The 13,222-nt window shown below is 51.8% G+C and overlaps 1 protein-coding gene across 2 annotated transcripts in view; it reads right to left on the bottom strand.

Moving 5' to 3' along the window:
- Positions 1 to 777: 777 nt before the first annotated feature.
- IKBKG (inhibitor of nuclear factor kappa B kinase regulatory subunit gamma) overlaps positions 778 to 13,222 on the bottom strand; it is a 23,056-nt gene continuing 10,611 nt past the window's right edge. For both annotated transcript variants that reach the window (XM_063083122.1, XM_063083124.1), the window contains exons 3-10: positions 9,624 to 9,835; positions 7,833 to 7,951; positions 5,987 to 6,139; positions 5,268 to 5,364; positions 4,041 to 4,184; positions 3,620 to 3,762; positions 3,366 to 3,427; positions 778 to 3,130 (exon numbers count right to left, since the gene is read on the bottom strand). In XM_063083122.1, the coding sequence (XP_062939192.1) occupies positions 2,985 to 3,130; positions 3,366 to 3,427; positions 3,620 to 3,762; positions 4,041 to 4,184; positions 5,268 to 5,364; positions 5,987 to 6,139; positions 7,833 to 7,951; positions 9,624 to 9,835 (1,076 nt within the window). In that variant the 3' untranslated portion in view covers positions 778 to 2,984. The remainder of the gene's footprint in view (positions 3,131 to 3,365; positions 3,428 to 3,619; positions 3,763 to 4,040; positions 4,185 to 5,267; positions 5,365 to 5,986; positions 6,140 to 7,832; positions 7,952 to 9,623; positions 9,836 to 13,222) is intronic.

The raw sequence follows: 13,222 nt of genomic DNA, 5'->3' as shown, positions 1-13,222 counted from the left end.
AAGGAATACATGCAAATCACAGGCATTTAGAAATATATAAATATACATGTAAAACATAATTACTGCTAAGCCCACTGCCAACGTCAGCAAGGTGTGTGCTTGCAGCTTTTAGTTTTTTGGTTTTTGGCAGCTGGACAGTACAGGTATGGAACCCTGGACCCTGATGTCATCAGCACCACACTCCAACCAACTGAGCCAACCGGCCAGCTCGCTTTTATTTTATTGGGATCACACGTTATACATAAGCCAGTCTCTTGGCCTTTTCACACCAACATACTACAGACCGTGTTCCATGTGATGAGATGTTCAACATGCTGGCTGTGCGGCCCGTGTCAGATGTGTAGCCTCTTGTCTTACCACAGCCTCTGGTGGAGCATTGAGTGGCTCGCCAACGCCGAAGCCACTGTGAGCACCCGACTGTCTCTTAGGGTTAAGAGGGCTGAGGACACTTCCTAAGGGCTTGTTCCATCCCATGAAATGGCTCAATCAGAAGGGGCGACATCACAGGGCAGCACACAGAGGGCTTCATTTGCTGCTATTATGACATCACTTTCTGCTTACTGTTTGAGTTTGTGTTGTTGTAGTCACTAGTGAGGGTGAAATGCTTTCTTACTGTGCTTATTGGGCATCTGGATTTCTCTGTGCATTGACCAGCGGGAAGGAGAGCATGCATGAGCACTGGGGATCAACAGGTTCCAGGCAGGACGTGCTTCCAGCTGTCTAGACCGAAGGGCCACAGCTAATAAGGGCAAGCAGGCTGGCTCCCCCCACCCCCCCCCCCACAGCAATCCAACCAGTTGTTCTAGAAGTTCAACCTAAGTAAACCCAGGAAGGATGAAAGCAATCAACCCATTTCTGGGCAAATGGTAAGTTTCAAAATCCTTGGTACCTAATGTACGGCCAGCCCTACGCGGTGCTACAGAGGAAGGAGACAGGGAGCAAGGGCACCCAGCCTCTGGGAAAGGCGGTGGGTCTCAACCAATGCCTGTTCCCAGCCCCAGATTCTGATTCAACTGGTCCAGAGCCCCAAGCAGGAGCATTTTTCAAACTTCCAGACAATGTTGCTGTGCAGCCCATGTGGAAAAGCTCCTCGAGAAAACAAATGCCTCTCTCGCTGTTCCTGGGTCCCGTCTGCTTTCAAGTCCCTTTCAGAAGAGAGTGCTAGTCAGAAAAGGGCTCATATGAGCCTCTGTTCGCCCTCCTGAGAAGCACAAAGCCCATCCCCACACAGCTGGTGGCCACTACCCAGGACACAGGTGGCCCAACAGCTCCATCATACTGCAGCCTACTCAGCTCTCCCACTATGTCCACTGGCCCCAGCAGTGATGTCCACCTGGAGACGAGATGTCCCTATGCCCAGAAGGGCAAAGACCTGCCCTGCACCAAACTCTTCAGCCTGGCGGCCACTGTTACCCTAAAAACCAAGTCCCTCTAGCAGAGCTGCAGGTCCTGGAGTCACCTGCCTTCAGACTGCATTTGCCCTAATCTGTGGCTTTGGAAGATGTCCCCATAGTGGGCTGGTGAACCCGAAAAGATATGTGCATGTCCTAAACCCCAGAACATGTATGTGAACATGACCTCATCTGGGAAAAGGGTCTCTGCAAATGTAATGAAGGTGAGAATGAGGAGATCATCCTGGATTAAATGACTGGTGTCTTTATAAGAGACAGAAGACAAGACACAAAGAGGAGGAGGCCACATGACCACAGAAACAGAGATTGGAGTCTACAAGCAAAGGAACGCCAGGGATTACTGGCCACCACCAGAAGCTGGGAGAGAGACCTGCAGCTGATTCTCAGAGAAACCAACCCCGCTGACAACTTCATTTCAGACTTCTGCCTTCCAAAACCGTGAAAGAATGAGTTTCTGTTGTTTTAAGTCACCATATTTGTGGTAATTTGTTACAGCAGCCACAGAAAACTCATACCACCTCCCCACAAAAAAAAAAAAAAACCTAGAAGTGTCCTTTTAGAAAAATTATAAGATTAGGATTTAAATGCAATACCACGAGCAGAGAACCTGTCTGTACCTTTAACATTTTCTCAAAGTGTAATGTGATAGATGCCTGGGCTTTAGGAAATGGAAAAGTCACTCTCTACCCCCTGCAGATTTGAGCAAGCCCCCAGCCCAGGCTTATTTTCAGAAGGCCTATATCATAATACTATCATCCCTCTCACTGTCAAATAGCAGGAAGCCCTGTGAGAAAGCCCAGAAACGGATTCACGACATCACACTCCCTAGCAGGGGGGTGTGGAAGAGGGCAGGAAGGCAGGCCCAGCACTGAGGAGTCCGTGGTGCAGACACGCTGCATTCCTTCCCGACTTCCTTTCCCTTACAGGGTTAATGCCCACAGCTTTGACATCCTAAGAAATGTCCAGAACCTTGCAAAACAAGAGAAGAGTCCTCTGTTATTCATATTCCGCCAGTCACCATCAAGTGGCTTCAATTTGCTAGGCAACAGTATTTGGGGTTAGTGTAGGAAACGGCATCACAAACTCCTAGAATGTGATCAAACACTGTCACCACTGCTCTCACTGGGCGATAATGCTCTTGACAAAGACAAGCATGCTTCGGGTGTCAGAAAAAGGAAAGTGTACATGTGTGAAGCATCCTTCTGTCAGACTGGGAGGTGACCACAACTCCAAACCCAAAGCAGTGAAAGAAAAAAAATGGATAAATGTGACTACATGAAGATAAAAAAGTTCAAGACCAAAAAACACTAATAGCAAAGTCAAAGCAGGAAAAGGTATGAGGGTGTTTCAAGAAGTTCATGGAAAAATAGAATGAAAAGAGTATGAATCATTCCGTCCTTGAGCTCCCTGGTGGGGAGGGGAAGAGGCCCTGCAGCTAGCTCCTGGGGCTTGAAGCAGCAGCCCACTCTCTGTCATCTAGTCCTTAATCTCAGACTAAGCAGGCAGGAGAGGAAGGCACTGACTGCATGGTCCTGGGCATGTCATCTGCAGGTGGCCTTGCACTCGTTGGCCCTACTCGATGCACTCCATGACATGTATCTGCAGGGTGTCCATATCAGGAGCTTGATACTGGCACTTGGGACAGCAGAAGTCGGGCGGTTCCTCAGGGGGGCTTCTCCTCTGGCCGGGTAGGGCCAGGTGAAAGGAGTGGTGAGGAGCTGGGGAAAGAGAACAGGCGCTGCTGTACAGTACAAATCAGGCAAGAGGAGGGTAGAGAGGTGCTGGGACTTGGTGGGACTGTCACATGGGACCAGAAGGTTCACCACCCATGTGTGATCAGGGTGGGCATGGGCTACTGATGGGGGCAGCCAGTACTAGTGAGAACAACAGGGAGGCCAAGGCATGACCCTCCCCACCCACCTCCACCTGCAGGCCCAATGCTCGCCCACTCACCTGGCGCGGGGGGCAGGGGTGGCTGGGAGACCTCTACATGCCTCTTCCTCATATCCTCAATCCTTTGAAAAAAGAAACCATCCCATCAGTATATGCATTTTTATAAAGCTCCTAGCTGGTGGAAGCACGGGGGTGGAAGGACAGGACAAGGGGGTGCAGCAAACCCTAACCTGGAAGGTCAGGAGCCATTAGTCTTCTGCAGTTACTACCAGTGACCCCCAATGTCGTGTACAGGCACATTCCTGGAGGCTCACCTGGCCGACTCCTGGCAGCTGGCCTTCAGCTTGTTGTACTCCCTCTGCAGCTGCTCCAGCTGCTCCTGCAGAAGCTCCTTCTTCTCAGCAAGCTTCTCCCGGGCCTGCCTCTCAGCCTGGAAGTCCGCCTTGTAGATATCCGCCTGGGAAATCCGAGAGAGGGACAAGGCCACTGTCCGCCGGCCACTTATCGGGCACTCTGTGCTGAGCACCAGGGGAATGAAGGAGAGCCCACTCCCGCCCTCGCAGACCCCACAGCAGCACGCAGGAAGCGGATACATTAGTGAGAGACCTCAGGTGCACAGAAAGGTCAAAGAACAGCACAAGGGGCTCGGAGACCTTAAAAGAGGCTACCACAAAATAATGCCAAAGAGATACGTCAGTTCCCAGTGCCAGAGGCGCTGCAGAGAAGAGCCCCCACCTGAGCCTTCAGGACCGGAACAGTCTCCATCACAATCTTGTGCTGCTCAGCCTCTTCCTTCAGCTTGTCAATAACTTCCTGCTTGGCCACCAGGGCCTCCTCGGCCTGCTGCAGCTGCTGCTTGAGATCTTCCAGCTGCATTCCCTAGAGATGGGCAAAGGCAAGTTGACGGAGCCTTGCCAGCCCAGGGTGGGGCCAAGCCGCCTCCCACTGCTCCAGGTGAGAAGAACCGGGAGGGAGGAAAGAGTAGCCTCGGCTGGCACGAGGTGGGTGAGGCCCACCCCTTGGCTTTGAGGGCCAACATCCAGATCTCAAGGTGTGCACAGAGAAGGCTGCAATCTGTCACAGCCCAAGAGAGCAGAAGAAATGCTGAGGCTTTTCTCATGACATATAAGATCTCAGGACCGAGACTTCTGAGGTCATCTGGCACAACCTCCCACCCAAGCAGACATTCCCTTCACAGAATCCCTAGCTGGGCAGCCCTTCTCCATCGCTTCAAGGGACAAGGACCACTCCCTCCTGAGGCTGCCCACTCCACAGCAAGCCGATCCCACACACTAACACTCCACCGACTGCTTGCCTGCCGCATGCACAGCTAAACCACGACCGATCAGTCCTTCCACTCTGCCACCTTGTCCCACACACACACACACACACACACACACCCCACCGAGACTTCCCTCTGGAGACTGAGTGGTCAGTTTTGCAACTAACTCTTCCTCAGGTGATCTAATTTCAGGCTTCATCCTTATAAATCTTCTCTGGGTACATTCAGGGTTGACAATGTCCTTCTTAAAATGTGATCACTAGAAAACATACCCAGTTTAGCTCTGATGAGGACAAACCAGAAAAGCACTCCCAGCCACCTTTTGACTCTGGGATGGAAACACTACCAGGGCTTACGCTGGCTCAGTCACTGAGCCAGGAGCCAAGCAGGTGACAGCTGGCAGGAAGGGATGGCTATGGAAACAAGCATGTCCCCAGCCCCACAGAGAAAGCATCCTGAAGGCCTGGCCCAGCACACTGTGGGTGTGGCCTGCTGATGCACCTGAGAGCATCCTGTAGGCAGCAAGGCCCAAGTGTCCCCGTCTCCCGTGGCCATCCCTGAACTGTCACAGCTACAGTCCTGATGAAAGTCTAGCACAAGTGGAGTGTCCCTCCCAAAAGCCAGTTCTGTTAAGTCTCCAGGTTCGTGCTCTTCCCCATCCCCAGGCCAGCCATACTCACTCGCTTCCGCTCACTGCCCCCCATGCTGCTCTTGATGTGGTTGTCATATTCTTGGAAGAGCTGGTGATAGGCCACCTGCAACTGGGCCAGCTTCCGCCTGAGGAAAAGGAGCTTTCGCTGGAGAAACCACTGTGTCCTAGTCCAGCCACAACTTTGCCTGCTTCCAACACTACCCTCTCCCTCCCTGTCACGTTACAGACCTCGGCTTCCAAGGCCACATTTGGACTCCTAAGGCCGTCAACTCTGAGGCAAGTATTACTGCAACTGGATTGGTTGCTAAATAGTTAATATCCTTTTCCTTAAAGCTAACATTTTAAAATGTTTATAACAAAATGGAACCATCATGCACTCTTCAAAAATTTCAACTTCATGAAAAACACAGAAAGGCAGGGAAACTGTTCTGGATTAAAGGAGATTCAAAAGGCATGCCAAGGAAGGGAACTTGGGACCCTGGGTCAACTGGTGGTAGAAGAGCTTTTAAGAACATGTGCGAGGGGGAAGGGGTTTAAAAAAAAAAAGTGCGAGATAAAATACAAATGTGGACTTGACAATAGATAATATCATCATATCAAAGATAAATTGTTTGGGTGTGATAATGGTTGACGCTACCATTAGTGAGGCCCTCACCCAGAGCCAGGCCCTATAAGGGCTCCCCGGAAGGCAGAAACAACCATGGGCCCTCTGCTGTCCCCCACATACCACTTCTCCCGCCAACTCACTTCTCCTCCGAGGCGGCCTGGCGCTCCATGCGCAGGGCGGCCTCCATGCTCTGGCTCTGTATGCGCAGCTGGTCTACCTGCACACTGTGCTGCTGCTGCAGCGCCTCCCGCTCACTCTCCAGCTGCCTGGCCTGCTCGCTGGCTGCCCGTACCCTGGCATGGGGAAAGGAGATCAGACTGAAGGCAGGAGGGAGGGGAGGGACACCACAAGCAGGGTAGCAGGGAGAAGGGGCCAGGTTTATCCTGGACTGCAAGCTGACTCTATGTGTCAGGGTGGAGGCACTGTCACCAGAGACAGGGACAACTGTAGGGGACCAGGTGTGGAGTGGCAGATAAGGAGCTCCACTTGAGATGTGTCTGCTTCAATGCACGAATCCAGCTGCAACCAAGGGTAGATTGCAAGAAGACCTGGGAACCAGTAGGAGGCCAAGAAGATGGGGGCACCTGTGTCCCATGCTGCTGGGGCCACATGAGAGGAACCCCTGAGAACTGCTCACGGGGTTCCGACAGGTAGGTGCTAGGGGCCCCAGCAAGAGCAGTCTCAGTGGAGGGGGATCAGGAGAGACTATTGTTCCACAAGCAGCAAGGAGACTGCCCACCAAGGCTTGACCCTGGCCCTGCTGCTGCCCACAGCTTAATTCCCACACCTGGGTCAGGACATGACATCAGTGGTCTTGGCAGGGAGTTCCTCTCTCCCTCCACACTCGCTGTAACAGCTCAGGCTGTCTCACCTCCTGATCCAGGCCCACAGCACCCCACCACCTCCCTTAGTCTAGTTTCCGGGCTCCAGCCTCATCCTCCCACTGCCAGAGAGATAGTGGGTGTTTCCGTGTGGGCCGGGGCCCCTCTTCAGTCACCCCACCTGTGCGAGGGCGGGCCTGGCCGTCTGGCATTGTCCTCTTTGCTCACACTGCGCTGCACCCTGCCCAGGCTCTGTCTGCCCATCAGAGCCCGAGTCACCCCACCCTTCTGCAGGAAGGTGTCCCCGACGACTGCCCCAAGCGCACCCCCACCTACTGTGCTGGGAGGGCTGGAGCCACCCTGTCATCTGGACCCATCTGTCTGGAGGGCAGCAGCTGGATGGTGTGAGAATCACAGAAACACCCTGCCCTCTGACCCAGTGATCCCACTTATAGGAACCAAAATTCCTTTGCAAAAGAGTGTGACTGGCAGGCCTGAGGCCACTAGCTTGTAAGGTTGGCCCTTGGCTGGTGCAAGTCCCTTCAATGCTATGGCACTTTCCCAATGGAATGGGTTGGTCCCTGCACCTACAGTGTTTATACAAACAATGCAGTTTACGCCAAACACCCGCATTCCTGCTGGGAGTCGGAAATTCTGGTATGTGCCTGGCAGAAGGTGCAAACGTGACCAGCCCCTGATACAAACCTGGGCTGCCAAGTCTCTAGTGGGCGTCATTGAGCAGGAAGATGGCTCACGTGGGCTGCATCTTCACTGTGCCCTCACAGAGGAAGGGGAGGAAGGAGCCTGAAGTGAGGCTTCTCCAGACCACCTGGGGTGCCAACCCTGGCGGAGCCCACCCTGTGCCCCTTCCCTGTAATGAACCTCAGCCATGAGGGCGGCTGTGGGTGGGTCCTGTGGGTCCTTCGCAAGTATCACGCATCGTGGGTGTGGTCTTAGAGCCCCTGAAATGCTTCCTAAGGAAATAATCCAAACTCCAGCAAAGGGTCAGAGAGCCCACAAACACCTGCCCCAACAGCCCCAGGAGTTCATGCAGTGTCCTAGTCCACCCTCTCATAGAGGAAACTCTCTGAGGCCCCTCGACCCACCTCATTCTTCTCAAAACCCTGGAAGTGGCCTCTGGGGTGGGCATTCCCTCCCTACTCACCTGCCCTCCAAAGCCTGCCGTTCCTTAGTGGCGGCCTCCAAGCGACTCTGGCTCTCCTGGAGCTCCCCCAGCAAGGATGTCACCTGGGCTTTCACTGAGGCCTTGTCCTCAGCCATCTGCTGCAGGAGAAAAAGCCACCTCCTGTCAGCGCTGCTCTCTCCCCAGCTCCCCATTCGTGGCATCCCCGAGCCCCAGGGCCAGCCCGCAAGCAGCTGAGGTATGTGCACCCTGAGGACTTCTCTCCTGCCCTCAGCAGCCCCAAACCCAGGCCCCTGGGGCCCCATGAGCCCAATAGCCACCTGATCCTCCTGAGTCCCCCATCTTGACCTTCCCCACCCTCCCACCCACTCTTCCCTCACTCATCTCATTCCTCGCCTCCAGAAGCTGCCAACCCCAGCAAGGCAACTGAGGCAGTGGAAAAGGAAGGAGTCCCAAGCGCCCACACCTCCACACCCCTGCAGGTGGAGTGACACAGGATCCCAAAGGGACACAGAAGCACAAAGGTGCCCTGAGTCTCCTGAGGCTGCTGACAGCTCAGCCACTGCCCTGGGGACCAGGCCATGAGGGCTAACCCTGGAGAGCTTGCAGAGGTGGCCCAGCAGGGAATCTCACCCTCTCTGAGATTCGGTGCAAAAGAAGGCAAGACACAAAGACAGCAAAGAAAATACATGCTCTATTCCACAGGGCCAGGGCCACCAGAAGGTGAGAGTTTTTGCAAGCAAGAGTGGATACTGAATCTTGTTAAATACTGAGAACTGCAAAAACTCATTATAGCTTCCATAGAAAACGCATACACTTCTCCAAATGGGAAACAAACGCCTTAAAGCCAGGAGCTCCAAGCAGTGAGTCACGCTGGCTCCACAGTCCCCCAGTCTACGCCTTTCTTCAAGGGAGGGGAGCCTGGCTGCAGTAAGCCCCATCTGCGAGCAAGTTTCCTCTCCACCACTTCCCCCTCTGCCCCTCCTAGGCAGCACGCCCCTTTCTCAACTACTGTTACCAGGATCCTGAGACCAGCCGAGCTCAGACAGAAAGGCCCTGAAACACCCTTTAGAAAACACTAAGCATCCATTCCTTTTGGGGTTTCTGTGTAACACAGGGCCAATTCGGAGGCCTGGGGGCCACACCATTCTTCTTCCAAAGGCAGGTCTGGCCCCTACCTGGCTCCTGGGGGCAACCTCTGAGCCCCTGGAAAATCCTGCCTAAAGAGAGCATCTTGTGCACCTGGGACCTCGGGCCCTGCCAGGTAGTCTGCACCAACGACATAACTCAGGGTGGGGGCCTTGGGCCACGTGGTACCACCTGGACGCATGGGTGGCTGGAGCCTGAGTGACCAAGGTCATCCACACAGGCGCTCCACGCCTACACGACTGGCCCCAGTAAAAACCCTGGACACCCCTGCCTGAGTGAGGGTCCCTGGCTGGCAGTGCTCCACACATGATGTCATACACTGCTGCTCACACTCCATTGCTGGGAGAGGTAAGCACTGTCCAGGCGACCCCCAGAGAGGACACCTGGAAGCTCGCACCAATCTCTCTTGGAGCCCACCCTGTGCCTTTGCTGATTTCCACCCATGCCCTTTCACTGTAATGAGTCACAACGAGTGTGACAGCCATCCTCAGTTCTGAGAGTCCTCCGAGAGAATCAACGAGCCTAAGGGTGCTCTTGGGGACCCCTGGCCACAGGTTGCCTCTGGGAACACCCTGTGGGTTTTCAGAAAGCAGGCAGCTGGTGGCACAGGTGGGGCTTCAGCTGCCAGCTCACCAGGGGAAAAGGCCTACCCCCCACAGCTACCTGCTGGCACCTCTTCAGGTGCTCCACCTCCTGCAGGGCCTGCTCCCTCTGCCTCTTCATTTCAAGCTTCTCCAGGCCCAGTCTTTCCACCAGCTTCCTGGCCTCCTGGAATTTGCGCATGAGGAACTCCTTCTCCTCCCTCTGGCAGACCTGGAAGTGCAGCAGCTCCTCACAGCGCTCCCGCAGCATCTGGTTGCTCTGCCGAATGGCATCTGATGGCAGAGGGGACAATAAAGAGGAGCCCTTTATTTGGGCCCACACAGGCCTGAGGCTAATGAGTTCAGAGGCCAGAACCAGGGCCATCCATAATGGTGCCCTCCCCATAATACCATGCGGCCTGTCACAGAGATGGACAGCTTCTAAATCTCCCTTTTATTTCTTTAAATACTTCCAAATTGAATTACACTAACAATACACTCCTAAGTTTCTCCAACAACATACTAAACACATCAGCTGCACTTAAAAGTATGTGTCAAATGCCACTTTGTTTTTTTTTTTAATAAGATGACCGGTAAGGGGATCTTAACCCTTGACTTGGTGTTGTCAGCACCACGCTCTCCCAAGTGAGCAAACCGGCCATCCCTATATTGGGATCCAAACCTGTGGCCTTGGCGTTATCAGCACCGCACTCTCACAAGTGAGCCACGGGCTGGCCCCTGCCACTTCCTTTGTAAGTAACTCTGGAACTCATTTGTATTCTGGTCAGTCCAAGGTGTGCCTGTCCTGGGGCGCTCAGTGCAGGTACTCCCAGGCCTTTATCTCGACTGTCTTCAGGACCAGGGGGTCCTGACATACCTGCAGATGAGGAGGGTAGTGGGTATGGCCACCTGGGCAAACTTCACTGTGGCAATGCTGGCTGCAGCTGAGAGGCCCAGAAGGCTTGGAGGGGGCAAGTTAGTGGCCTCTTTTGAGCCTCAATGTCCTCATATGCATATTCAACACCACCACCCATCTTATAAGATGAGGAGGGTTAAACAAGAAAGTACACAGAGTGCACAGTGCATAAAACTCAAAAAACAGCCAGTTCTCCTCTTGCCCAAGTATATACCAATGCCAAGAAGTCAGCAGAGGCCATCGGAAAGGAGAACTACACACCCAGGGGACACCTCAGGTAGCAGATGAGCCATCCACGATGACAAAATCTATTGGTGACATGCAAAAGTTCCATCAACTACAGAGCTGAATAAAACAGGGGCAGGCATTCACTTCATGTCACCCTGTGGTGAAAACCCTTCCCTGGCTAACTATTGCCTGCTGACTGAACTGGGCACCTTCACCCTGGAAGGAAAGGTGATCAGGAGACACATACTGCAGGCATAAGTTTGGTCTCTGCCCACAGGCCATCAGCCAACCACTCTCTGAGGACTACAGAGCATGTGACTCATCAGCACAAGTCCCCACATAACATCCGAGACCACTATCCAGCAAAGCAGGTGGGGGAGTGGGCCTGTGACTGTGGCCTCCACTGGTCATGGCACGAGCCACCAGCCACCTAGGACATGGATGGCCAATTCAAGACACAACTGAGGCACCAGCTCAGGGATGACTCTGTCAAGGAAGGGTCGCTGTCCTCCACCATATGGTGCCTGCTGAGGTCCAAGTCCCCAACAGGAACCAAGGGGCCATGTGCTCCACCACACTCAAGTGACCCACCTGGGGAGTCTGTGCTTCCCTCCCTGCAACTCTGGGCCAGGCACTTGAGAAGGTCCTTGCAGCAGAAACCAAGAGACACACTGAATTAGAGGCTACAGGTGCCACCTGGGCACTTTGGGCTACCTCATGCCAAAGGACAAGCATGCCAGAGGAGGAGCCCCCTGGGGACATGATCAGGAGGAGGGGGAGGAAGGGGAGCAGTAGGGAGAAGAGAAGCAGCAGAAAGTGCACCACTCCTATTCAATATAGTGTTGGAAGTACTAGCCAGAGCAATCAGAGAAGAGAAGGAAATAAAGGGCATCCACATTGGAAAAGATGAAGTCAAACTGTCCCTGTTTGCAGATGAGATGATCCTATATGTTGAACAGCCTAAAGCCTCTACAAAAAACTCTTGGAGTTGATAAATGATTTCAGCACAGTAGCAGGATACAAAATCAACACACAAAAATCAGTAGCATCGCTATTCTCCAATAGTGAACATGCAGAAAGGGAAATCAAGAAAGCCTGCCCATTTACAACAGCCACCAAAAAAATAAAATACTTAGGAATTGAGTTAACCAAGGATGTGAAAAATCTCTGTAATGAGAACTACAAACCACTGCTGAGAGAAATTAGAGAGGATACAAGAAGATGGAAAGATATCCCATGCTCTTGGATTGGAAGAATTAACATAGTGAAAATGTCCATACTACCCAAAGTGATATACAAATTCAATGCAATCCCCATCAAAATTCCAATGACATTTTTCTCAGAAATGGAAAGAACTATCCAGACATTTATATGGAATAACAAAAGACCACGCATAGCCAAAGCAATGCTGAGCAAAAAAAATAAAGCTGGAGGCATAACACTACCTGACTTTAAACTATACTACAAAGTTATAATAACCAAAACAGTATGGTACTGGCATAAAAACAGACACACTGATCAATGGAATAGAATACAGAACCCAGAAATCAACTCACACACCTACAGCCATCTGATCTTTGACAAAGGCACCAAGCCTATACACTGGGGAAGAGACTGCCTCTTTAGCAAATGGTGCTGGGAGAACTAGATATCAATATGCAGGAGAATGAAACTAGACCCATACCTTTCACCATACACTAAAGTCAACTCAAAATGGATTAAAGAATTAAATATACACCCTGAAACAATAAAACTTCTTAAAGAAAACATAGGAGAAACACTTCAGGAAGTAGGACTGGACACAGACTTCATGAATATGACCCCAAAAGCATGGGCAACCAAAGAAAAAATAAACGAATGGGATTATATCAAACTAAAGAGCTTCTGCACAGCAAAAGAAACAATTAACAGAGTTAAAAGACAACCAACAGAGTGGGAGAAAACATTTGCAAAATATACATCTGACAAAGGATTAATATCCAGAATATACAAGGAACTCAAACAACTTTACAAGAAAAAAGCAAGCAACCCAATTAAAAAATGAGCAAAAGAGCTAAATAGGCATTTCTCTAAGGAAGATATACAAATGGCCAACAGACACATGAAAAAATGCTCAACATCACTCAGCACTCAGGAAATGCAAATCAAAACCACACTGAGATACCATCTCACCCCAATGAGGATGGCTAAAATCCAAAAGACTCTGAACAATAAATGCTGGCAAGGTTGCAGAGAAAAAGGAACTCTCATACATTGTTGGTGGGACTGCAAAATGGTGCAGCCTCTATGGAAAATGGTATGGAGGTTCCTCAAAAAATTGCAGATAGATCTGCCATATGACCCAGCTATCTCACTGCTGGGAATATACCCAGAGGAATGGAAATCATCAAGTCGAAGGGATACCTGTTCCCCAATGTTCATCGCAGCACTTTACAATAGCCAAGAGTTTGAACCAGCCCAAATGTCCATCATCGGATGAGTGGATAAGGAAAATGTGGTACATCTACACAATGGAATCCTACTCTGCTATAAAACAG

Source organism: Cynocephalus volans, chromosome X (genome assembly GCF_027409185.1).
Source record: "Cynocephalus volans isolate mCynVol1 chromosome X, mCynVol1.pri, whole genome shotgun sequence".
NCBI classification, from domain to species: Eukaryota; Metazoa; Chordata; class Mammalia; order Dermoptera; family Cynocephalidae; genus Cynocephalus; species Cynocephalus volans.
This window is presented reverse-complemented; position numbering and strand designations above follow the sequence as displayed.